General features: G+C 42.5%; 2 protein-coding genes across 5 annotated transcripts in view; one reads left to right on the top strand and one right to left on the bottom strand.

Moving 5' to 3' along the window:
• The window catches only part of msi1b (musashi RNA binding protein 1b), a 20,027-nt gene extending 5,433 nt beyond the window's left edge, over positions 1–14,594 (bottom strand). Inside the window, exons 1-9 of one of the 3 annotated variants that reach the window (XM_032517372.1) lie at positions 14,280–14,594; positions 13,930–13,970; positions 13,163–13,244; positions 12,933–13,017; positions 8,139–8,180; positions 5,078–5,170; positions 1,945–1,993; positions 1,375–1,457; positions 1,167–1,284 (exon numbers count right to left, since the gene is read on the bottom strand). In XM_032517372.1, coding sequence (XP_032373263.1) covers positions 1,167–1,284; positions 1,375–1,457; positions 1,945–1,993; positions 5,078–5,170; positions 8,139–8,180; positions 12,933–13,017; positions 13,163–13,244; positions 13,930–13,970; positions 14,280–14,338 — 652 coding nt within the window. In that variant the 5' untranslated portion in view covers positions 14,339–14,594. The remainder of the gene's footprint in view (positions 1–1,166; positions 1,285–1,374; positions 1,458–1,944; positions 1,994–5,077; positions 5,171–8,138; positions 8,181–12,932; positions 13,018–13,162; positions 13,245–13,929; positions 13,971–14,279) is intronic. The other 2 variants (XM_032517371.1, XM_032517370.1) reach the window with 2 other exon arrangements.
• A 4,692-nt stretch (positions 14,595–19,286) lies between these two features.
• hnf1a (HNF1 homeobox a) overlaps positions 19,287–25,243 on the top strand; it is a 7,806-nt gene continuing 1,849 nt past the window's right edge. Inside the window, exons 1-9 of one of the 2 annotated variants that reach the window (XM_032517368.1) lie at positions 19,287–19,824; positions 20,811–21,010; positions 21,157–21,337; positions 21,757–21,959; positions 22,279–22,451; positions 23,108–23,249; positions 23,336–23,524; positions 23,601–23,719; positions 23,820–23,904. In XM_032517368.1, coding sequence (XP_032373259.1) covers positions 19,520–19,824; positions 20,811–21,010; positions 21,157–21,337; positions 21,757–21,959; positions 22,279–22,451; positions 23,108–23,249; positions 23,336–23,524; positions 23,601–23,719; positions 23,820–23,904 — 1,597 coding nt within the window. In that variant the 5' untranslated portion in view covers positions 19,287–19,519. The remainder of the gene's footprint in view (positions 19,825–20,810; positions 21,011–21,156; positions 21,338–21,756; positions 21,960–22,278; positions 22,452–23,107; positions 23,250–23,335; positions 23,525–23,600; positions 23,720–23,819; positions 23,905–25,243) is intronic. The other variant, XM_032517369.1, reaches the window with a different exon arrangement.

Here is a 25,243-nt window from a genome sequence, read left to right as displayed (position 1 = left end):
AAAAATAGCCGTGACTATGTCATAGCGACGTCATCAGGGTTATCTCTGCTTAGGAACGAGACAGTTTTTTTTTTTAACAGAAATCCTGTGTTACACGCTGCATTTATGTGGTGTCGGAATAATCAATAACGTTAGTTTACGAATTACAAAATGTACGTAAACGCCACTTCAAGTCGGAAACAACTCAGAGTTGACGTACTACTGAGAAACACGGCGGACGAAAGTAAATGTTGGGTTGATGGTAAGAAACCTTTTTATGAATTCATGTATTGCATTTCAATATTGCTCACACGTAATTTGTAATATGTTTTTATGTTGTAACCATTAGATACTGCCCAAGAAGAGTGACCTAGAGTAGTAAGAACCTGTAAAGTCTACAAGTTGTAACTTTTTTTTCAAGTCAGGAAAGCAATATTTCATTGGTTTTAGGGAATGTAACGTTACAGGTGCAGCAACCAAGTCTTGAATATAAAGCTTCAAACTGGAAATAAATACTGGAAACAGCTGTCAACATGTTGTTTAAACGCTCTGAGCAATCTTTGTACACATCTGTGTAGCGTCCGTATTGTTTTCACACGACGACTTAAATCTCATGAACACACAGGAACTTACCCACTCGAGAAACGGAATCCAGGGAGCATGTGAATGCACCAACAAACTATAAATATGGGGTTTAAGGGGTTGCATTGTGGGAAATGTAGGAAGTTGGAACCTGTGTCTTTGGAGCTTGACCCCCCTACCAGAGACTGAGTCAGGATATTGTCTTCCTCCGGTGCTTCTTTTTTAAATCTTTCACTAAACTAAATGGAATTTGACATTTAAACTTAAAATAACCATTCCTCGCTCCATCTACAAAACCAAAGGTCATTGTGCCTTTGCCATTTTAGCTCCAACCCTCTGGAATCTTCTCCCTGTCTGCTGAATCTCTTGACTGTTTCAAGCGTCTTTTAAAAACCCACCTATTTTTTTCCTCCAAAGTCAGAGGTCTAGATAATCAAGGCTGCTGATGGAGAGTTGGGAGCTGAGTCAAGAAGCCCAGTTAAGCGGTCAGCTTTCTCCCCATGAGGCCCGACCTTTAAAACAGCTGCCAACTCAGTGCTGGAATACTTATTGTCACGTTCATGTATGCAGACACATCCTTCCTGTCCTGATCAATACCACCTTACCTAGCATACCAATGCCCAGCATGAAAGCGTCCATCCCATAGGGCATCACGCGAGAGCGCCCCCTGGCTGAGCCCGTGGGAGACATCACCTCCTTGGGCTGAGCTTTCTTACACTCCACCTGTTTCCAGACAAAAGACAAATCAGTACATTTAGTTTCTACATGACATGGAGACATTAGAAGTGTTGTCTGACAAATCAAGCTGCTCACCATTTTGTTGTTGATCTCGTGGAAGTGAATCTCGCAGACTTTCTCCACCACATCCTCATTCTCAAACGTCACAAAGCCAAACCCTGGAGAGAGGACATGGCAAGTTTATGATGAAGTTTAAGAACATTTCACCCAGTATGGTGGGTTTAGACAGTAGGCCTTTCTGTGCAGTAGTAAAGCTAATAGTCTCCAGTAATCAGTTCTGTAATAGCCGCTTAACACATTTGCCCCCCTTCGCCTTCTTTCAATGCTGCCATTCTGCACTCATCCTTTCTTCCCTCCCTTCCTGGCCAGAAGGCCCAGGCAAAGCTGGTAGGCTGTCATAATCGATCAGTCCCAGGGTGGGGAGGAGGTGCTTAAGGAGGCTTTACCCTGATCCAGATTAACGGACTGGCTAATTAGACTAGCTACGTTCGTCTCCTCCAGCTCAGCCCACAGGAAGGAGGCCCGTGGGGGGTGGAAGGGGATCAATAGCTACCCTGGAAGGACTGGAGGAAGAGTAATAAATCGACGAAGAGAAGGACAGATTTAAGGAAGGACCGGACAGGAAGTTGGGTCATTCTGTCTCACCTCTGTGTCTGTTGGTGGTCTTGTCGAACATGAGCATGGCATCGTCGACCTGGAGGGAGACAAACAACACCGTTTTTTTAGACGCCGCTCTCTCTCTTTCTTGCCACGCGGCATATTGCCTGACCTCAGCCCTTCTCAAGTTCTGCAGGGAAGCTCAGCAACAGATGGACAGAAAGGAGGGGGAAGAGGGAAGGAGGGAGGGAGAGGACTGGAGACGGGCGACAGGTTACGAAGAGTAGCCAAGGGGACAAAGACAGGAAAATAGTAAGAAATACTGTACAGCAAGCCCTGCTGCTGTAATAACAGACATAATGGGTGGCATGAAAAGTTGGAAGTCGTATTTGCTGCTAAACTGCCCCGGTCACAATCCTTCTCACAGAGAGCCCATAATCCACCGCCTTTCTCCCCTCCAAAGTTTGACATTCCCATGGCAACTGTACAAAAAGTCTGCATAAAAGAGCCGAGCCAACATCAAATATGCTTTATGAATAGTGGGAGAGTGCCAGTGAGACAAAGAGGGCGGCAAAGAGAGAAACACTGAATTAAAAAAAAACAGAAAGGTGAATCCTGTGGGCAGGTGGAGACTCGATGAGAGGGGAGAGCTGATAGCGAGAGGAAAAGCGACAGGTGGAGATATGGTCAAAAGAGAGCACAGAGAGTCCTGTAAGAGAGGGGAAGGAAGAAAAAAAATATTGGGTCAGAGTGGAAAGGGAGGAGAAAGAAGAGACAAAAGGAGAGGGAGAACAAAGAGGCCTGGAGGCTTTGTTTGTTGGCACAGTCAGCCATAATTCCTCCTCCTCTTCTCCCTTTGACCTCTCACGCCGGCCCGGCCTCCCTTTTATAGAGCAAAGACACAGGTGTCTATTCCACACACACACACACACACACACACACAACTCTTCAGTTTTTTTCTTCACCCCCCCTCTCTTGTTAAAAGCTGACATGTTTATACTCCAGTCTGCACACGGAGGTCCACATAAACATTTGGTAAATTAATCTTTGCTCTATAATAAGTTCACTGGCTATAATCCACTGAATCATTTTTCATAGTCACACACACTCACACAGGACACAGTGTGTGCCTGTGGACCCCTGAGGGCAGTTTGCCTACAGAAAGGTCAAAGGTGAGTGAGGAGTGTCAGTTTGAAAGGGGACCTGTTACTCTGATGCCTCAAGTCACTGCTTCCTTCCAGCCTGACATTTGTTCAATGCCTGCAACATGTTCCACTCCTAAAAACACGCTTTATTTTTTGCCATTTAGCTGACACTTTTATCCAAGAGACCTGACAGTAAAAATTCCTCAGATTGCCAATTCTTTGTTAAACAATCAATAGTACCGAAAGCAAGGGTCAAAAAGACCGCAACACCAAGAATGCAATCATATTTGATCCCTACGTGAACACACAATCGCCTTGGAGGATGCTTCAAAACATCACAACAATGCTTGCGGTTACCCGTTATACACTGCACACTGAGTTGATGGCAAATCACTGCTTGATATTTCAAACACTGGGCATTTAATGGACAACCGCCGGACAATATTCCCTCTTGTGCTTTTTTTTCCCACCTCTCATCTTCCCTGTTATCCCCTGCCCATCCCTCTCTGCGCTCCTTTGTCCTCACCAGGACGGGACACAAAAGGTCCAGTGAGGCAGTCTAATCAGGAACTTCCATGGATGGCTGGAGCCTACATTTCACTGTCCATCCCTCGATATCTCTCTTGGCAAAATTCATCTCCTCGTTATGATTGAGGAGGGAGCACAGGGAAACTCGAGGCCAAACCTTTGGAACTGAAAATAAAGTGCCACGCAGTCAGACGAGTCTTTGCATGTTGGACTATGAAAAGTTTCGAGGGGCAGGAGGTGCAGATTGTCTACCTGCTCTTTGCTGAAAAAGTTTATGGGATTTCATTTTGTATTGTACAAAATCAACCGAACCTCACGTGGCACTTAAATCACACATATTATTGCTGATCAGTTTCACCTTAGAAGACAATTTTAGGAGTCTGAACAATCCAGAAACTTCCAGTATGCAGATGACTTCTGTACAAACTAACAGAATATTTGTCTAGCTTTGTACTGAGGCATAATGGCCTTTGTAAACCCCCCCAAACCCCATCTTTGCCCCAGTTCCCTCTATTACGCCTCCGCAAACCTCTCTCAATCAGGCCCTCCCTCCCTCGTCAATGCCTTTGTCAGCCCATCATCTATTCTCTGCCTCATGTCTGTCAAAGTCCTCAGAATATAGGAACTTGGACAAAACTTTATACAGAAATATATATATATTTTTTTTTTTTTAAACACACACACACACATAAACAAATGTGATAAGAAAATGAACGCTGAGTGACAAGTTTGCAAGTTTTTGAGCATTAGTCAACTTTGCATTTATCGGTACTAAACTCCTGAGTTGACCCCCACCCAACACACACTCGCACACACTCATGCTAACACCCCCAAACACCACCTCATCCCTCCTCCTACAGAACAAAACCCCCTTACCCACAGAATTACTTGGGGACAATGGGCAAGCCAGGTAACCACGGTAACGGGCCAGGAGGGGGTTGTGGGTAGGAGCAGCTGTTACATCAGATTAATTCAGATTCTGATAATCCCTCCTTCTTCCTCACCATCGCCACACACTCACTACAAAACTTTTTCTCCCCTCCTCCTTCCCCCCTCTCTCTCTACTCTCTTCAGGTCCCCCTAACTTTGCCTGCTGCTCCCGGAGCCTCTCAGCCTCGTTATTTTTCCCTTCCTACCCTCTTCAAGCGATTTCTCTCCCTCCTTTCTCGCCCTCCTCCTCATCGCAGTAACCCCTTCACTTCAAGGCACTCGCTCGACTCCGAGTGAAGGTTTTCTCTGAGGATTTCTGGTGAATCAGACTTAACTGAGCTGGTGGGATGCGGCACTACGTGTTCCTAAACTGTTGATTTCTTTCTGCACTAATGCCAACAAGAAAAACTTCCTGGGTATCCATTATATGACTGAAAAAGCAATCCTCATTTTCATTCTGATCAATATTGATTATTACGTCAAACATTTGATTTGTGTGTGTGTGTGTGTGTGTGTGTGTGTGTGTGTGTGTGTGTGTGTCATCTCAAGAACTTGAACGCCTTTTAAACATCGCTCACCTTCCCAAACTGGTCGAAGTACTGTTTCACGTCCTCGATGGTTGTGTTCACTGACAGGCCTCCCACAAAGATTTTCTTGGTTCGTGTCACTAACTAAAAGAAGAGAAAAAGCACAGATAAACACTTTTTTCAACTGACCGTTGTTATTGTCTTGTCCATTTTTAATGAAATTATATAAACTGTATATACAACATACACATATATATATATATTTAAAAGAACATGGCTTAAAATAAGTATTTTATTTTTACATTACAATTACTTACAATTGTTGTTTACTCTATTACTTCAATTCTTTGAAATAAATCTATTGTATTATTAGTGTCCAATGAGCATTACTCAGTAACACACTAGTGTTAATTTTTCTGTTGCTGTAATTGTTACTATTAATAAGTTATCGTTTTTCTCAACACTGCCCCCTAAATCCCATGCACAATAGTCTTTTTCCTCTTGTTAAAAGCTCATTTAGATGAGACATAGCAGAACACATCACTTGCTTAAGGTGGAACTTAAACTTTGGGCATATTGTATTTGCAATTTTCTGATTATCGTTCTGAAAGAATAAGGAATTACACACATTGTTGATTATTAGTGAAGATTAGGTGCAATGACAAAGTCCCATAAAAATATTTGAAGGAATTATTGCTCTCAATAAACAACGAAAAGGTAGGTAAAAACACTGAGTACTGTACGGTTTTGAGAAATTGAATGAAAAGTGTGTATAAAGCATGGTTATATTCATTTATCTGTAAAGTGTACTGTGTAGTGTGTGTTCGAGGGAGAGGCTTGAAAAGAATCATAAAACTTTTTAACTAACCAACCATAGCTTGGTTAAATACAGACACAAACATTCATGATTATATTTTAATATACAGTAGTTAAGCATATTATTCAGGTTCGCAGGGGACATTATTAAACATGGTATCTTATTTTTCTTAATGTTACCCGCATCTGTTTGGTGTGTGATGTTTACTGATTTACAGAACTCAACAATTTTTGAATAAAAAGCAATTATTTCCTGTGTTGGACACAAATGAAATATCCTGGGTGCAGTAAACACTTGGCACATGTAATAATTTTAGTTATTTTGCATCACTTACACTTTCTTCCTACAAGACGGAAAATAAGCTTGCTCAGTCACACAAAGGAGAAGACAAGCAGCATCTATACGTGGTCATAGCTTGTTATACATGATGATACAATTTTCTTAGAATTTAATGGGAAATCAGATATGAGGAAACAGGTGGTCGGCTAGATTTACACCCATTAACACTGGACGTGTGTCTGAGATCCATTACAATACACACAGTATACAGGATATATAACACAAGCTGTGTTTACATGTGAGTCAAACTGTGACATTAGAACTTTTTTATTTATTTCAAATTAAAATGGAAATATGTATTTTTAGCAAGTATTTATTACCTAAAGCTGGGGGGGAAGAATCGGTAATGAGCTTTGAGCATATTGTAATTCAAGTGGTCGTAGAAAAAAACAAGCCTTCTGCACCTCCTCTTGGCTCTTTTTTCAGGCTTTAGAAAATCTAGCCTGTGGCGGGAGACTTTGGCCAATCACAGGTCTTTTCATCGAGAGAGCTTTCCTATTGGCTGATCTACAGACGCATGTCCCTTCAGATGGTGAAAGCCTGATTCAATGGCAGAAAATCCTGCAGAAAAAGTTGCTATTCTAGCATTGGCAACAATTGTCTACACTGCAAAGCAACCCACAAAAAAAGCAAGACCGACTTATCAGACAGAGTCTAAAAGAGAGTCTGACAATAAACAAAATAAAACGTGTCAATATCAGCGAAACGTTTCAGAGATGAAGAGAAAAGGTCACTGATAGTTTAGCCTTCTGCTGACTGTAACCAAAGGGCTGCGGCTGTGGCTAATTTAAGTTAATGTTTATGTAGCTAGCTCGTGCCTCAAATCACAAAACGTCATCTCAAAGGGTTTCAGAGGCCCACAAGCGTGCAGAGAAAACGATGTAACGGCATCAGGATCACAATCACAATGGAGATGATTGAAATGAATGACGAGTACTCGTACAGGTTACTGTATGAAGCACGTGCCTACGCCTGGTCATGCCAGGGGGGAGGGGCTTAGAATAGAGAGGGGAAAGCTGCAGGAGGGCGGCTGTATTTTCAAATTCTAGCATCCAGAAAACTGCAAACACCAGCTTTATTTTCTGTATTTCTTTAATGCCTGCAGAAACCAACTATTATCCATTTTTTTAGCTATGATTTGCTTTGTTGTTTCACAACCGTTCACACCTCCATATATATATATTATGCATTTGTGTTATTATGCAAATGTACATTACTACATTCCTTTGGCATTTTGTTTAAATTCACTTTCATTCATTTTCAATCCTGTCAACAAAAATTATATTACGTCATTTTTATTTTTATTGGAGGTGCTTGAGGCTCAAGAGTTTCATCGTCAACGACTACTTCGGTTATTGGTGCATTGCATCATGGGACGATACTTTCCATTAACATTACGATCAGGAATTTCAGTGATTCATGTTGGTCTTCTATGTGTAGTTCATATTATCCTCGTGAACACCTCATACATGGCCATTTTTGCAGCTGGGACACATGATAGGTCACCAAGCTTCGACGCAGCCAAAATCTGTTCTGTTCAGTTCAATGTTACAAAGCTACCCCCCCCCCCACGCCCACACACACACACACACACACAAGAGCAGGATTCCTTCATGCTGTTTGCCTCACTAAGCTATCCTTTTTATTTCACTCCGTTTTGTTGGTAATGTAAGAGAGTAAACGGCTAAGGTCAGACCACAGCGTACTTGAAATACAATACAGACGTTTAGGTAGGCTTTACAATAATGAGATGTTGTCTCTGAAGTTGTGATGATTGAATGTGAATGTTTTTGTTAAAAACACGATCACGTAACAGTTCAGTGATGTCAGAACTGCTCATGTTTATCAGATTACGAGGCATTAGCCCGGATAAGTGACACACACTGACTCGACACACATTCTCACCTGCTGCAAACAATACCCGCACAACTAAGACAGGGAGACACTTTGACTCACCTTGGGCTGAGCTCTGCGAGGAAATGCAACCTTTGGGTCGATCTGCGGAGGAGAATACAGAAAAAGAGAGGGCTGGTTAGTCTTGTGTCATGACACAGATGAAACAGCAACCTGTCGCCTTGCCTTGGTGTTTTCTGACATCACACCCTTATCTTTCATTGTTTAACGACTCGTCAATGGTACCCTCCTCCTGGCCTAACACCATGTTATCACCAATCCTAAATCAAAACGGTGCTGTCAAAAAGGCTTATTATCCTCGGCCCTCGCTGTGCTGGAAAACAGAATTACACCATTTATAAAAATCTGCATGAAGTTGACTTCAAATGCACAGTATGTTCTCTAAGCAACACACATTGGCGATGTGTTCTCATTATAACCAGACAGACAGTAGACCGGGTTCTGATTACGTCCTGGTCTGAACGCACTACTGTCATTTGTTTACGTGCGTGTGCATGTGTGTCATTTGAGACCAATCTAGTGGTAGATGACATAAAAGAGAATGGATTTAACATCCAGAAGTTGATCATAGATTTGAATTATTTACACTGAAGGGTCAGTTCACAGATATGACATTTAAAAAGCAGCTTTCTTCCAGTGGCATCTATTGCAGATAGTTCTAGTTGTATTTACCCAGGTTCTGAGAGATCAACAACTACTATATATGTTATTTTTAAATACTGCATCTCATTTCAGAAACAATGTTGCTGTTGGTCTGGATTATTCACAAGACACACTGCCAATAGTTCTCATAGGAACTGTTAGTTTGGTGGAAAGTAGTAAGTAAAAACTGGTCACAGTGAGTTCTTTTGATTTATTCAAAGTAACTGTAACATTATTTCAGAAAAGAAGCACTGTTGAATTTTTATTCTCAAAGACAGATACTCAATACCTGGGTAAGGAAAACCAAAACTACCTTGGGTGTAGATGTGAAAATGTTATTTTCATTATTTGGGACAAAACAACCCTTTAAAACATCCTATCTATGTAAAACTTACTGTACTCGCTGTAAACATCACAAACTGTCTGTCTGTGATGTTTACACTAAAATGTGGTTCTTTATATTAGGATAAAATCAAAGTGTTCTACAGTGTGTAAACTGTGAATAGGATTTTATCCTTTGATTGAAAAATTGTAGATGTGTGTGTGTGTGTGTGTGTGTGTGTGTGTGTGTGTGTGTGTGTGTGTGTGTGTGTGTGTGTGTGTGTGTGTGTGTGTGTGTCTGTGTGTGTGTGCAGCTGTGCGTAGGTGGAATGCCTGGGAATGTCCAGTGAACCCCTGCCTCTCTCGTCACTACCGTGTGACATGAGATCTCCTGGAATCTCACACGGGCACTACAATCACAAACACACCTCACCTCGGCGAGGAGAGCCCAAGCGAGGCAGGACAAGTGCGACCGAAAGAGAATGAGAGGACCGAGGAGGGAGAGGAAGACGGGACAGAGGGGAGGGAGCTGTCAATCAAACCACACTGGCATCAAGTTCCACCCGCTTTCTGTCTGTTTGTTTGTGTATGTTTGTTTTTGCCTCTCGCTCTGCTTTTGACGGAAGTGATGACAACAACAACAGGGACCATTCAGGTGATCCGGATCGTCCTCTGCCCTGCAGCTCCTCCTTACGTTTACACCCAGGAAAAAAAGAACCAGTTTAACCTTCCTTTATATTAATCTTAACACTACAACTACACAAAAGAAACAATAGAAAGTGGCACATGTGGTCGAGCCCACTGAATGTCACGAAGGTAAAGATTGGAGAGAGAACCACACCATGCCATGAGGATGCAATCATAGACAGGCTGTAAAAATTGGAATTTAAGACCTCTATATTAGTCTATACTGGTCTAGTAGAGCTAGAGAACTAGACTACTCCACACTGTACTGCTGTTACACTAACAGATGGTGAGACAGTACAGCGCTAAGATTAGTCCGTAACCATAAGAGGGTAGAGTTGAACTACTGTAGAGAGCTAAAGCCTCTATGGTAAACCGCATGCGTTTACCAGAGTAAGGGGAACAGTGTTGTTTCTACTTGAATAAGAGTCACCGCAAGTTTTTCTTCTCTTTTGTTCTAGAGAGCAGAGTGAGAAGACTATAGGCTAAGACTGGAGGATCAGATGCAGAGTCTACTGTTTAGTTTCTATGGTGGCTAGACTACTCTGATAGTCACCTCCGGTCACCAACCCTCCTGATGTCCAACACTCCTGTGCACATTCAAAAACAAACAGACACACACAAACAAACAAAATCAAACACATGGCAGCACACAGCATATCCGCAGGGAAGGAAATTGTGGACATTAAACAGATAAAGTGGTTGTATTTCCTGAAATTGATTTGTTGCGTGGAAGAAGAAAAAAATGTTGATCACAGCAAAGTCAAGAAACGCTGAAACACTTTGTTCTATCTAAAGACATGTAAAGTAACTTTTAGGTGTCAGAGGCCTAACCCCTCCGCACTCACAGCAAGATAACAGGGAAGAAGCTGAACTTAATTCTGAGAGAGGTTTAGAAAATCAGGGCAATCCCCTTTGACCACCTACATCCCAGCTACGCAACAGTTGGCCCTGCGCGCTGCCCGTCACAGCCTGAGCTGCAAACGCACTTAACGCAACAGCCGATTGGGCAGCACTCAACATCTCTAAGGAACAGCTCAAGCTTGTTGACTCCAATCCTATTAGCTAAGAGAGCCATACTAATCACATATGGGGTTATGCTGCCTCCCCCCTCTTCGCTCCACTCAGGTCAGCATGGAAATGGTTAACGGGGCCACAAATATGCCTGATGCAACTCTGCAAAGAGCTGTGTGACTTTGTTGTGAACTTCTCTGCTGTGCACCTTGGAGCCGCGATTGAATGGAAACTTTGTCCCACAAAGGTGCAGTTTGCATCGGCGGTTTACAGATAGCAGGACGCCGGGAGGGCACCCAAAGGGGTGACTAACAGAGCAGCAGTTGAATAAATCACAGTAAAAGCTGCTTTCCTATACTGGTCAAAACCGGGCCGCATCTGTCCTTAAACACAATAAGTACCAATAAATTCCACTGCAGCACTGTATTTGCTCTTTAGCCTCTGGGCCGTGCAAAGCTCTGTTAATTCCAGTGCCGGAGCGGTTCAGTCGGTCACAGCATGGCACATTCTTTCTGTTGCCACTGGAGAACTTTTCTCTCCCCTCTCTAACAGGATAACCTGTTAGCATGAGAGAGAGAGAGAGAGAGAGGGAGAGGGGGGCAGGGTGAGCAGTCTAAAAAGGCCTACTCTACTCAACATCCAACCCCTGTGGCTGATCACTGAGCCCTTTCCACGCCAAACACACTCTCTCTACGGCTGCCACAGCCCCCACCAAACGCCCATCGACACACCCAACTGCCAGCCACAAGGGACCCTGCCACACGGCCCACGACGCTGCGCAAGATTAACACAAGTTAAGTGGAGAAACTCAAATTAAAAAGAGGGAATCGTCATCTCTGGGGTCTTCCATAAATAAACTCATCAGGAAAGGCGACGAGAGGATAAACTGTCATTATCATGACCTGCGCTACCTGTGACTGTTTATGCCGTCTTCATTTCTGGTATCCAAGATTGTAAATGATGTGCATTGTTATCTTTTTTCTTCTTCTTTTGTGACAGAGCCATTCTTCAACTGTGGAAGGGGGGGGGGGGTCACTATGGAAACAAACCCCATGGCGAGTTAGTGGCGTCCAACCATGATGCCGCTACTTGTCATAGCTGTTGTGCCTGCAAGTGACACTATAGCAGTAGGGCACTGGGGAGACCGAAGAAATACAAAAAAACTAAATTCAGTTGGACTTCTCCTTCAAGCAACTTCCACTCTTGCTAATTCTGGATTCGTAATAACACAAATGTTTCATTTCCTCACAACTTCCTACAGCAAACAACCTTTTTTTTTTCTTTACTTTTTTTTTTTAGCACCTCCATCATCCTTCAAAGATTCAAGAAGGTGCATCGCTTAGAGCACAAAAAGGGAAAGAAGAAATAGCCAGCCCTCATTCAATACAGTGACTAACCAGCAGCCATTACCATCCCACAGAGGAGAGAGGCGGGGGCAGTGGTCCCTATGGCGACCAACGGGCCACATGTTCCCGGACTGGGCGCATCATCATTACTGACAAAAAGCACACACACCCACAACACACCACCACCACCACACACACACACACACACACACACACACACACACACAGACACACTGCAACACAGGCAATTAATGCACTTTAAGTTACAATTTACATAGGTGAAAGGGCCTGGCTTCATCATCACTACATTCACAGTTTTATTATTCCCGCCTACGGGAAGCTGCAAAGTTTGCCACCTTGATGGTTTCAGGTTGCATTTGCTTGTTCCAAGAAACTTTTTTTTGTGGGGTCAATTCTACCCTTTGGGACAGAAAGAAAAAGCAGAAAGAAAGTCTTGGTTCTCTCTTCCCAGAGACCAAATCAAAGATTGGCAGTGAGTGCAACCCTGTCCGGTTCCCCTTGTTTCTATGGAAATTGACACTGGGTAACACTTTCTTGCTTCTGTTTGGCTGAAGAGCGAAGAGAGAGAGCACATTCTCCCATGTGTCTCGGCTGTCGACTACTGACTTAATCATGTAAAGTGCTCACATCTGAGGTGTGGCAGCGGGACACAGACATGGTCTGAGGAAAGCATCCGCATAGTGGAAACCTTAGTAAATACTAAAAAGTAGCAATGATACACCTCTCTAGCGGATTATTGGGAAATCCACTAATCAAACACTGAGCAATGGGATTAGCTGGTGGTGGAAAGTAAATACAGAGAACTTACTGTTTTTGAGTCCAATTCGTGCCTGGTTTGGGCCAAAACTTTATCCACGCCGGCCTGATCAACAAAGGTGACGAATCCAAACCCTCTGCAGACAGCAGGGAGGGGGAGAAGGTATTAATGACACACACACTGATGTTGACAAGCAACGATACGTTATGAGCAGTGAGGAATCACGGAGGTCATATAAACTTTCAGCTCTGGCGGAGAAGCCGGCCTCAAGGCTCCCTCACCTCGAGCGCTTAGTAACCGGATCTCGCATCACCATACACTCCTTCACCTCGCCGTACTTGCAGAAGTACTCCTTCAAGCCCTCTGGAAAAGCAAACAAGGTGGAGAGAAGACACATTAATTGATGAATCAAGAGGTTTACAAGAAATGACAACTTTTTTTAATACAAACATAGCAAGAAGTTTGGCTAGAGAGTCCAACTGTGTCACTCTGCTGAGATTTTCCCTTACCAAGCAAACATTTTCAATTAAACAAGTCAGACATAAAATGACAGACAGTTTTTTTTAAGATTATTTTTTGGGGGGCTTTTCCGCCTTTGATGGACAGGACAGCTAGGTGGGTGAGAGCGAGGGGGAAGACAAGCAGGAGATTGTCCCAGGTCGGAGTCAAACCCTGGACCTCTGTGTTGAGGCATAAACCTCTAAGTACATGTGCGTCTGCTCTACCAATTTAGCAAACCCGGCCACAGCACATACTAATTTCAACTAAAATTTCTCATCTGATTACAAACTGAATGATTGTTAATAAGAATCACTCATTCGTTCTATAGTAGTTGTGAATGGGTGCATTCATTCTGAAACAGGATTCATACTTAAAACTCACAAAAGAGAAAAAAACAAATTCAACGTAAACAAAACTATTAAGAAATAAAGTTTTTCAAATAAGTTTCTATTAGTTTAGTTCCATTTTATTTGTTCCTGAGCCAAGCCAGGATCTTTAAAGACACAGTGGCATTTTGTGAGAGATGATGGAAAAAAAAAAGATTTACCTTGTGTTGTTTGCCAGCTGAGTCCACCTATGAACATTTTGCTGTGGGAAAAAAAAAAAAAAAGAAGAAAATGTAATATTGTGGCATATTCATGAAAGGAGAATTCCGAGAGATTAATATTTATGGGCTTCAACAGTAAAACAAACTTGTTGTTGATGTTTTGAAAGTGTAAAGGCAGCATTTTTAAAGTGTATCATGTCTGATTTAACGTGAAGGGTCTCCGTGTGGAGGTGTGCGAGTCTGGCTGCAGGCCAGAGTCCCTTCGCAGAATACCCGGGTTGTTTCTCAGGTTATGAGCAGAGGAGGGAAGAGAGTTTTTTCAAAGTTAGGTTAGTTTTTTTTTTCGTTACCAGGGATCGTGAGGGGAGTCCGTGGTGGACAGACTGCTCTGGCTCCCTTCCGTCTCCATTCCGTGTCCTCGCTGTGTGTTGTGAGTGAGTCCTGCGTGTGTCCGAGCCGAGCCGAGCCGAGCCGAGCCGTGCGGGAGAACAGGCGGAGAGTGAGTGAGAGGAGCTGGGCGGATTTGGCCCGTGGTGACAGAGATGGGAGCGGGCCAGATGCAGGCTGGGACAGACTCCACCTCCTCCTCCTCCAGTCAGTCAGTCCCGCTGCGGTCTTTCTCTTATCCCACCGCCGGGGCACGCGGCTCCGGCGTCAAGGCCACAGCTAGCAACCACGTCGCTTCCGCTGCAGCCCTTCAAAATAAAAAGCTGGTGGTGACTTTTTCAGAGGCAAAAGTGAAAGCACAAGGCAGTGAGTGATTTTATGGGCTTTCATAATCAGGGATGTGAAGTACTTGTGAAGTCTTTATAGAGATTTGTGAAAACAATGGATTTTGATTACTGACAATTATGAACACTGAGAGGCAATACTGGAACACCTAAACATACAAAGTTTAAACAACCTAGATTTAGCTTTATTCTTTATTGCTAAAATATTTGAAATACAGTTGTTTAAATTAACATGATGACGTTTCTTACATTTTACTTTAGATTACGGTTTAGCTTATATGACAATGACTGTTGTAAAACATCCAACCAATGCCCATTCCATCCCTGTTAAACTGAAATACAGACCTATTAACATACAAAGAAATGATCATGTTACTACACTATTTTGTATAATTATAAGAAAAATCACATATTTTTATTATACATGATTTACAAAGTAGTTTTATTCAAAGATGCAGCGTTATTCATTAAGCAAAACATATATTACAACAGCTACTAAATTGAAAGAAAACACTACACTTGCAAATAAGCTATATAATGTCAAATAAGATCAACAAGCTAACAAAACTTCACAAAATGTAAGCCATAGGTCAACTGATTCTCATCTCCGCAAGTTTTTAACTACACCCCGACAAACATGACATGATAAGCTTTTATTTTGAAGACAGAATCTTGCAACTTCCTGTCAAATTCCTGCTAACTTTGATTAACTTGAGGCAATTCCCGTCCTAGTTTGGATACAGTGTTAACAGGCACAGTTTACAGTTACGAGAACTAATGTGCATTTGTAATATAATCCGTTTTGAAAGTTCTTTAAAAAAAAAAAAAAAAAAGGAAAGATTACAGTGAAAGTCTTGCAAAAATCTATAACATAGTATGACAAACCACATATGAATAAAAGTGGTATTTGTATTGCCAGGAAATTAATATCATGTGCTATTAATTTAATTTAGTAAAAATATATTACAGACACAACTTTTACTTATAACAGGCCGTGTTGTATGCTACTCTATTTATGTTGTGTGTTGTCCTACAGTGTTAATGGAAAAGTGAAGCCACAAAGTGAATTAGTTTCACAACTATTGGATAACAGCCGGCTAAGGAATTAGCCTACTTATCAATGTTCAATTCCAGTAGCAGACTTAAATAATATTAGGTAAACATGAAGTCATACTACTCCTTTAAAACTCCTTCTATAATGTGTCTGAGGTGCTTGAATGGCAACTTATGGTTTGTTACATAATAATTACTTTGTTGTATTTTTCATCACACTGTTATCACTGATATTAACTAATCCATAACTTCCACAACATTTCTAATTTGTTCATTTTAAGTAAATATCTATGGGGAGTTTGATACTGAGTTGTATCAGTGTTCTCACTCTGGATATCATCAGAAATTGTGGTTGCCGGTCTTAATACACCTTTCATATTGCAACCCAGCTTATGCCATGTGGTGTGCTGCTCTGTGCTCATTCATTGCTGGGGTTTAAGTATTTAATTAGTACCAAAGCCAGCTCTGGCTAATCTTCTCAACACTGACTCAACATGTGACCTGGTAACCAATGTTAAGGCCAATCAATTATAGCCTGATCCTGTCCTAACCGAAGCTCAGGGTTTGGTGCAAAGTTTAGGAAGGTCTGCAGATTTTGAAGCATACTGACACTCTAGTGCTGGTTTTGTCTCCAAAATACACTGCAACACACGATCATATCAGAGCAACACCACAAGCTCAGAATGTGTATGTAACACAGGATGTTTGGGCACAGATTTAGATTTGTGATTGTCCTCTCTTACACAGTTTATCCTCATTGAATGCTGCAGCCAGTGTCCTGCCCGCACACAGGTCTACTCTATCCTCTGCTGATGAGCAAATGAAGCTCTGGAAGTGGGACAGGGGCTATTTGGACAGGAATTAAGGGGTGTGTTAAATTTCTGCATGCATGATCAATGGGGTTCGAACAGTGGGGATGGGGATGTGGATGGGGCAAAGGGGAGGGCACTAGGCTGAGACAGAGAAAAAGAGAGAGCTAGCAGTGAGAACACAGGCAGAGGCAGCCAGCAATGGCTCACTAATGAGAGATGGACAGTGTGGATTGGATCTCATTATCAATCAACATAGCTTTGAGTTCTCTGGAGAGGGAAAATGCAAGCCCTAATGTGTGCTGCATGTGGTCCATTTTGATAAACCCAGCCTGTGTGGTGGAGCATTAGTCACTGCAGTATCTGAGCTGTTGGAAATGCACACACATTGCCCTCTGTCCGTTTTGGTGAGGAGTTTCCTCTGAATAGTACAATGGGACTTAATTACAGGTCTGTGGCATGTCTCAGGGAGATAGAGGGAGCTCTGTTAACCTTTCAAATACAGTATAATGCCATCTTCCCAAGGGTGGAGTGGGGTAACAAGAGCTCTACACAAAAAGGTGCTGATAGACTGAACCTGAGAATGGTATAAGGTGATCCAGGCAGAGAAAGTGAGCATTTTAAACTGAAAGAGAGAGAAAAGATAAAGGACTACATTAACACTCAAAGGTTTTCTCCCATTCAGTATGCCCTCTTTCCTTCACAGTCCACTTCCAACTTATCATTCCTGACAACTTTCTTTGACAAAAAAACAAGAGCCTGGATCAAAGGCGAGGGAATCTTGTCTATGTAAACAGTTCAAGTAGAAGTTCTGCGTTGCATACCTGTGGGGACGGTCAAAAGATCTGCTAACAAACATGCTCCTAGTTGCCTTTTACTAAGAATAAAATCAGGGAGTCTTTAAAAACAATATCCAACCTATGTACAAAATGTACATTATGTTTGCATTCTGTGACATTAAGACTGTGTCCTGTGTCTTATTTAGACATCAGACAGTTGAAATGTCAACAGGTGAGCAGATGGACCGTAAAATCACACCATATGGCGATGATATATATATAATATGGCGGTTTATTTATGTGGCCCCTATCAAAACCAGAATTACAAAGTGCTTGACAAGGAAAAAGATAAAGTAAAAAAATATACATACAAATTTGAGAATAGTAATGTAACATTTAGATGATGTCATATGTAAACACACATATTACCAGTGGCGGAATATAACTAAGTACATTTACTCAAGTACTGTAGTTGAGTGCAATTTTGAGGTACTTGTATTGTAACTTGAGTGTTTCCAGTTTATTCTACTTTATACTTTACAAAAGCACTTTTATCTCTACTACATTCACTTGACTGCTGGGTACTAACAATTTTACATATTGTATGAAATGCTTATGAAATGCAATACGTTGTTAAATATCAAACCAGTGGTTCCCGACCTTTTTTTGGACTTGTGACCCCTTGTAAGAAAGCAGCATCTAGTTGGGGCCTCTAGTCACATCTCAGATGTCTTTGAGCTGTTAGCAGTTCCACCAAAAGGACATTCCCCCCTTAACTTCTCACATGGTTTCACCAAAATATTTGTTTGAGTCCCAATGACTCTAATATGATTCTTATATGACTCATATTTTCACAAAAGCAAAAAAAATAGATACTGCAAAAGATGTAAACAGATTTGTGTAAAAGCACTTTTTTTTGTCATTCTAACACACTAATCAATCAACCCCCACAATTTAATAACCTCTCTAGGTTGACAACCATTGAACTAAACTACCTCACTGTAAACACAGTGAGAATAAAATGCTGGTCACACAGAAATGACTAAAGTATAAACAATAGAATACGATATAATAATGTCAGTCACAGAGCTAATTTTCTGTGGAATGAGTACTTACGGCTACTTTTTTTAAGTAGACTAAATTTAAAAATAAAACACTTTTAAAGGCCAGATTTCACTAATTATAGAGTTGTTGTTTTTTACATTATGGTTATTAGTACTTACGTAAAGGAGCTGGGTACTTCTTCCACCATTGAATGTTGGCTATTACATAGGACACATACACGACCTGCACACACACATAAATAAATGCACACACATGTAAACTAATTACCAAAGTTAATCAAGTCAAAACACCTTCATTTTCAGAAGTGATTTTAAAAAGGATACTGATTTAGCTGTCACAATGCTGCTATCTTACTGGGTGATTGAACTCAACACAGAAACAGTGTTTCTATCGGACACAACAGCCCCTAAGGTGGAGTAACTTGGGTACAGGGACACATCCTGAAACGGGGTCGTGCAGTAAACGTGACACAACACCGCTCTCTAGTGGCTTGTAGGACATATCAAGCCATGTGTTTGATCATTTAAAACCAATGTTGGCCTGTGCCTCTATTATGACTTTTTGTTTTAACTACATGTTTAACATTAAAGTTTTGAATATCCATAATTCAAACAAAAGGGTAAGAAGAGCTTCTTTGTGTGTCCCCCAAAGTCTGTTTCACTGTGAAATCAGAAATACCTCCATTAAAAAATAGACCACCCGACTTTTCTGTTATGTTGTCTTTACTTGTCTTTTTCTGTCTGCTTTGAGAGGTGATCTGTTGCCTCTGCAGCCCTGTATGCAACTCTGACATCCCGTTACGTTTATTTATTGTTTTTAAATTGCACTTTGGTCACTCTTGGGGACTGAGGGAGCGGGGACAAAGTTCACAGGGCGCATGTAAGGAGGAGGGGGTGAAGAGGAGGAAGGTTAAAAAAAAAAGAAAATTGACCTTTGAAAGCAAAACAGCAGGTGGAGAGCTAAAACCAGGCGGCTCCGGACACATCGGGAGGATATTCAACACAGGGAAAATGGAAGTATGTGTTCTTTTAATCTGAAGAGGGACCACAAATATGAGGCCCAACACCGCCTGTCTGGCTGTCATTTGAGTGTGGAAGTGCACATGAGAGCAGTGTTTGTTTACGAGGCGGTAGCGAGGTAAGTCTTCAGAGCAATGGAAGAGAGGATAGAGGAGAGGCCTGGGGCAGCCATGGCGAAGCCGAGCCGTTTGACTGCCCTTCAGGAGCAGCTGATCTGGGCCTTGCTGGGATCTGGACTGTCCCGGGACATCCTGGTCCAAGCCATGGGGGAACTGGAGCGAGACAGGGCAAGTGCTGGCGCCGAGAGGGGAGAGAGAGGGGACGGAGAGAGCTCTGAGGAGGGAGAAATGGATTTCCCACCGCCTATATTCCGAGAGCTGGAGAAGCTTCACCCAGAGGAGGCGGCCAAACTGAGGGCTGAAGTTGACCATCTACTGCAGTAAGTAGATCCCAGCACTTCTCTGGATGCTCCACGGCAACAGCAAAACCACCTGAACCCCTCACTATTCTCACACAGCCATTTGTCTGTTCCTGTGTAGGACCTGGAAAATTGTAAAGTGCCTTGACCACTTCATCAACGCCGTTTTTGATTCCCTCTCTTTTCTTCCAGTTCCTGTATATCAAAACTAAGCGTGAGAGCTGAAACACCAGTTCACCTGATAACATCCCCTGTTTTCCTTTCTACTTCTTAAGCTTGGTTCCCCTCTCTCTTTACCAAATCCTCCCTCCTTCTCCTGCTTCTCTGTCTGTCTCTCTCCCTCTACAATCTGGCTTCTGAGGCGAATTTAAAGAGGGTTCCTCCTTTGCTAGTTACTAATTACCCACCCTCATCATTATTCTCTGGCCATTTCTTAATAAATAAGCTACATGCATTCTAGGTGAAGATTAATGGAGCAGGGCTGGTCATGTGAGGCTTTGTTTACATAGGGCATGAGTGATATGTTTCGACATCTTTTTTCGACCTGTTTTCTGATATTTGTATTACACTGCGTCGCTTTTCTGAGATGAAAATGTGTTTTATGACAGTATATTGTCAAAACACAATTTCTAAAATGGTTTGTGTTAGGAATTTGAATGTGGTAAAGTCAGGGAGTTTTGACATTTTGTGTATTTTATTTGCTCCTGAACCAACAGTTAGAAAGTGTCTAGGCTTCATAAACCTTTCACATGTTTTTCCCCTCCAGTGATCTGAGCGGGCTGGACTTTGCCCCTGTGTGCTTTCTCTTATCTCTCTCGGTCAATAAGCCTCTCTCTACTTCCCTCTGAGTGACCATGCATTATATCTAATGTTGTGGCAAACTGTTAAGTACTTTTCTAGAAACGGTTTAACTGTTAAAAAAAGGATACAATTCTGTCTAATAAACAAAAATACACAATAATGTCAGGTTTGTAGGTACACACAAATATTATGTCTTTGTCTAATAGGGAGGACCCCTGGCACGTTGCTAAAATGGTTAAAAGCTACATGCAGCAGCACAACCTCCCTCAGAGAGAGGTGGTGGAGTCCACCGGACTCAACCAGTCCCATCTCTCCCAGCACCTCAACAAAGGCACACCCATGAAGAACCAAAAGAGAGCGTCTCTGTACACTTGGTACGTCAAGAAGCGAGGCGAGATCAGCCAGCGTGAGTACACCAGCAGCTGTGAAGCTGCAAAAGTCCTATTTTCTGCTTTCAAACATACAAATATCCGTTACCTAAGAGTGTGAGACTGAAAGAGAGGTGTAAACAAAGAGAGAGAAAAAAAAAAAAAATTACCATTCACCTTTCAGAATTTACCAACGCCAAACATGGCCTTGGTTCTGCGGAAGAGCAAGGAGAGGAGTCTAAGAAAGGACGGAGGAACAGGTTCAAATGGGGTCCAGCATCCCTGCAGATCCTCTTCCACGCCTACGAACGACAGAAGAACCCTAGCAAGGAGGAGAGAGAGGGGTTAGTGGAGGATTGTAACAGGTGAGACATGTGTCACTTTGGCCCAATGAAACCCAAATGATCAGTGAGGTCAAGCTTTGTATTATCATTATTAAAGCCACTAAATGGTATCTGATCTTGCACGTTCTCCTTACAACCAAATACCTCTAAAGCATATGATTGCTGAGCCTTTTAAGTACTAAGTGTTGGCAGATTGGTGTAAAAATTCTAACAGTCTTCTTCTGGTCAACTTGCCCCAATAGCTGATTACATGATACTACCAAAACCATCTGTTTTCATTGGTCGGTCTGTCTGGTGGTGCAAACTGTATGTGACCGGTCAAGCTCACAAAGGGTTTGAGTGCATCTCTAAAATCCTTTGGTGAAATAGTGATTTAGGTAACCAACACAGTGTCTGCCTTCAAAATGTAAAGCCATGTCTCTGTGCACCTCCTCCCTCAGGGCAGAGTGTCATCAGAGGGGGGTGTCTCCCTCCCAGCTTGCTGGCCTGGGCTCCAACCTGGTTACCGAGGTCCGCGTGTACAACTGGTTCGCCAACCGTCGCAAAGAGGAGGCCTTCCGTCACAAACTGGCTCTCGACACACCTTTTACCAACCAATCTGCCTCCTCATCTCACCCCAACCTTCCACCGAGCCCTGAGCATGGTAATACCTTAACAATGTACAGGCAAGCTTGAAGAGTGAGAAATGAAAATTCAAGAGAGAAATCAGATCTGCCTCCTGAAAGAGGAAGCGAGCAAGTGCTCTGTCGAGACAAAGTTAAACTCGCCTGTGCCAGATCCTAAGATTTTTTTTATTGCTTTTGATCCCTTGGTGTAAAAACAAATAACAGTCCACCACACTCTTGTAGACATGACTGTACTGGTTCTAGTACCCATGCTCATATTTCTCCATTACCTCATACTGCAATTTGGAGCCATCAACAGATGCATGGTTTTAATGTGTAAAATGTGAACCCCGTTAGTGTATTGGGGCCTGACATCTTGTTTTCCAGGGGTGAAATACAGCCAGCAGATCCTTTGCGAAAGCGTGAGCTCAGCCAGAGGAAGCACAGGAGAGAGAGTGGGACGTCTGGTGGTCAGCCCCATTCAACTGGAGCCCAGCCACACACTTCTCGAGACACATAACCATAAGCTGGTGAGAGCATGTGTCATTGTCTGAGTTGATATTTTAGACCAGTGGTTCCCAAAGTGGGGTCCAGGGGGTCTCCAGCAAAAAAGGGAATCATTTATTTTCACTATAAGCCCGGCCATAACAACACAAGTCCCACAATAACCGAATGAATGACTTATGTTGGTCATGGGGTTCATGCACTTTCTTTAATAATACATCTAAAAGTGGGTCAATCCTAAACAGAATAGAAAAGCACGTAAGAAGCTGGGTCCAGACTAGTTTAATGATAACCAGACAGACAGATTATTTTAAGAGGATGGAGAAATGAAGGGGTGCCATCGATCCAGGAGTGGGCTTGTGAGGCTAAGGTGGCGGGGTTTGTATTGATGTCATACAAACGGTTTTCCAAATTGGATGTTTGCACGGGAAAATGGGGAAAGTACCGGAGTTTTCTGGAGGGCTCCTAAGAGGCTGTGCTGGGGAGAGACCTGTTTGATGGGTTTATGGTGCTTGTTTATATATATATATATATATATATATATATATATATATATATATATACACATATTTATATAGTGATGGATAAAATGTTCTTAAAAGGGGGGGCTGTGGTGTAATTTGTGTCAGTTTATTTGGGAGCCACTGTTGTAGACTACCTGTATGCCGTCCTCTGATCTCAGGTGTCCGGCGGTGGCCCACTGCCCCCAGTAAGCACTCTGACCTCGCTGCACAGTCTGTCTGCGTCCCCTGCCTCCTCACAGGGCCTCATCATGGCCTCCCTGCCCAGCGTCATGAGCCTGGGGGAGTCCTCGCTTCTCATTGGTAACATCGCCTCTCTAGTTCCCTCTCTTTTCTATGTAAGAATAAAAAGAATAATTCAGAGAACAATAATGTCTCTTGATTCACAGGTTTAGCCTCCACGCAGTCTCAGACCGTGCCTGTTATCAACAATGTGGGGGGCGGTTTCACCACTCTCCAGCCAATCTCATTCCAGCAGCAGCTGCACGGCTCTCCCCAGCAGCCATTATCACACCATCTCCAGAGTCATATGGCAGCCAGTCCCTTCATGGCAACCATGGCGCAGCTGCCATGTCACAGTAAGGCCACAGCAACAAACTGACGTGAGTTTAACATGTTATGTTGAGCAAAGATTCATGTTGTTCCTCATTACAGTGTACAACAACAAGTTGGATTCACCCCAGTACCATTCGTCTAGTCTGCTGTCTCAAGCCATGTTCATCGCTGACAGTGGGGGCCTGGGGACGCTGACCAGCCTCACTGCTGTCAGACAGGTAACTGGGTCAGATGGCTGGGTTGTTCTGTTGAGGCACAAATAATCCTGACTAGATACAAAAAAAACAACAACCTGTCTTTGATTTTTGTTTTGGGTAGAATCTAACAGCAGATCCTGAGGAAGAGACGGATCGACCTCTGCAAGAAGACACTCTCCACCTGCAGCCGCACACACCTGTGCCAGGTACACACAGGTTTACTCAGCATCCTCAGCATCCTACTACAGCATCTTTGGAATGACATCACGTCTAGTTCCACAGATGTACATGATTGATTTTGGACAATTTCAGAGCCACGTCTGCTATGATTCAGCATGACACAATCATGCTGGGTTTAATAATCCGATTAGATGAATTTAATAAATTGTAGTTGTTGAAATGCCATTCGGGAAGATTTTAAAAGAGTAGCTCAACATTTCAAGGAATACATTTATTTGCTTATTTGTTGAGAGTTGTGAGAAGATTGATACCACTCGCTTATCTGTTCACTCAATTTAAATTTGTCACCAACGGTGACTACAAGACCCCCGGATATCCCTGCTCCCAGCTAAGAAATAGTCTGGCTATCATTTTCCTCTTTAGTTTTTGTCCAGATTAAACAAGATATACTTTGGACAGAGATGTGTCCCCCTGTTTTGAGTCTATGATAAGTGGCTGCTGACTCCAGCTACATATTTTACAACAGACATGGGAGTGGTCTCTAACCATCCTTCCGCCTAACTCTTTGCAAGAAAGCACATAAGTATTTCCCATTCATGCATGCATCACCATATGAGTAAAATAAATGTAATGCATTCAACGTCTTTAAAACACAATCAGTCCATCACTAAACAGTTTACATGTGCATTACAGCCACATGTGTAGAGCAGTGGCTAGGCAAAGAACCCAAACCAATGAAATAACTCATCACTGCAAAGAAGCAGTTAACTGAAAGACTATATGCATTCCACAATGTCTTCCCAGGTAGATTGCCTAATGTAACAGTTTTTCCTTGCTTTAGTAAAGTTGCCTTGGTCCCCATCACAGCTGTTTACCAAATTCATGAAGTGTGTGATTGAGTCCTTGTCTTTTACCAATGTTTCCCTGTGTGATTGACGTCCCAACAGTCTTACACTTTTTGCATTTAATAATTCCCAATAGTTTTAACTTTTTACTTAACAGAAACGGTATGTTGCCAATCTGATTTTAGGGACAGGCCAATGTGTCCACATCCTTACTGCATTCTTCACCTACAGTGGGGAGGACAAGTATTTGATACACTGCCGGTTTTGCAAGTTTTCCTACTTACAAAGCATGTAGACGTCTGCAATTTTTATCATTAGGTACACTTCAACTGTGAGAGACTGACTTTAAAACAAAAATACCATTGTATTATTTTTGAATAATTAATTAGCATTTTATTACGTGACATAAGTATTTGATCACCTACCAACCAGTAAGAATACCAGCTCCAGACCTGTTAGCTTTTCTTTAAGAAGCCCTCCTGTTCACCACTCCTTACCTGTATTAACTGCACCTGTTTGA

The sequence above is a fragment of the Etheostoma spectabile genome, chromosome 5 (genome assembly GCF_008692095.1).
Source record: "Etheostoma spectabile isolate EspeVRDwgs_2016 chromosome 5, UIUC_Espe_1.0, whole genome shotgun sequence".
Taxonomy (NCBI): domain Eukaryota; kingdom Metazoa; phylum Chordata; class Actinopteri; order Perciformes; family Percidae; genus Etheostoma; species Etheostoma spectabile.
This window is presented reverse-complemented; position numbering and strand designations above follow the sequence as displayed.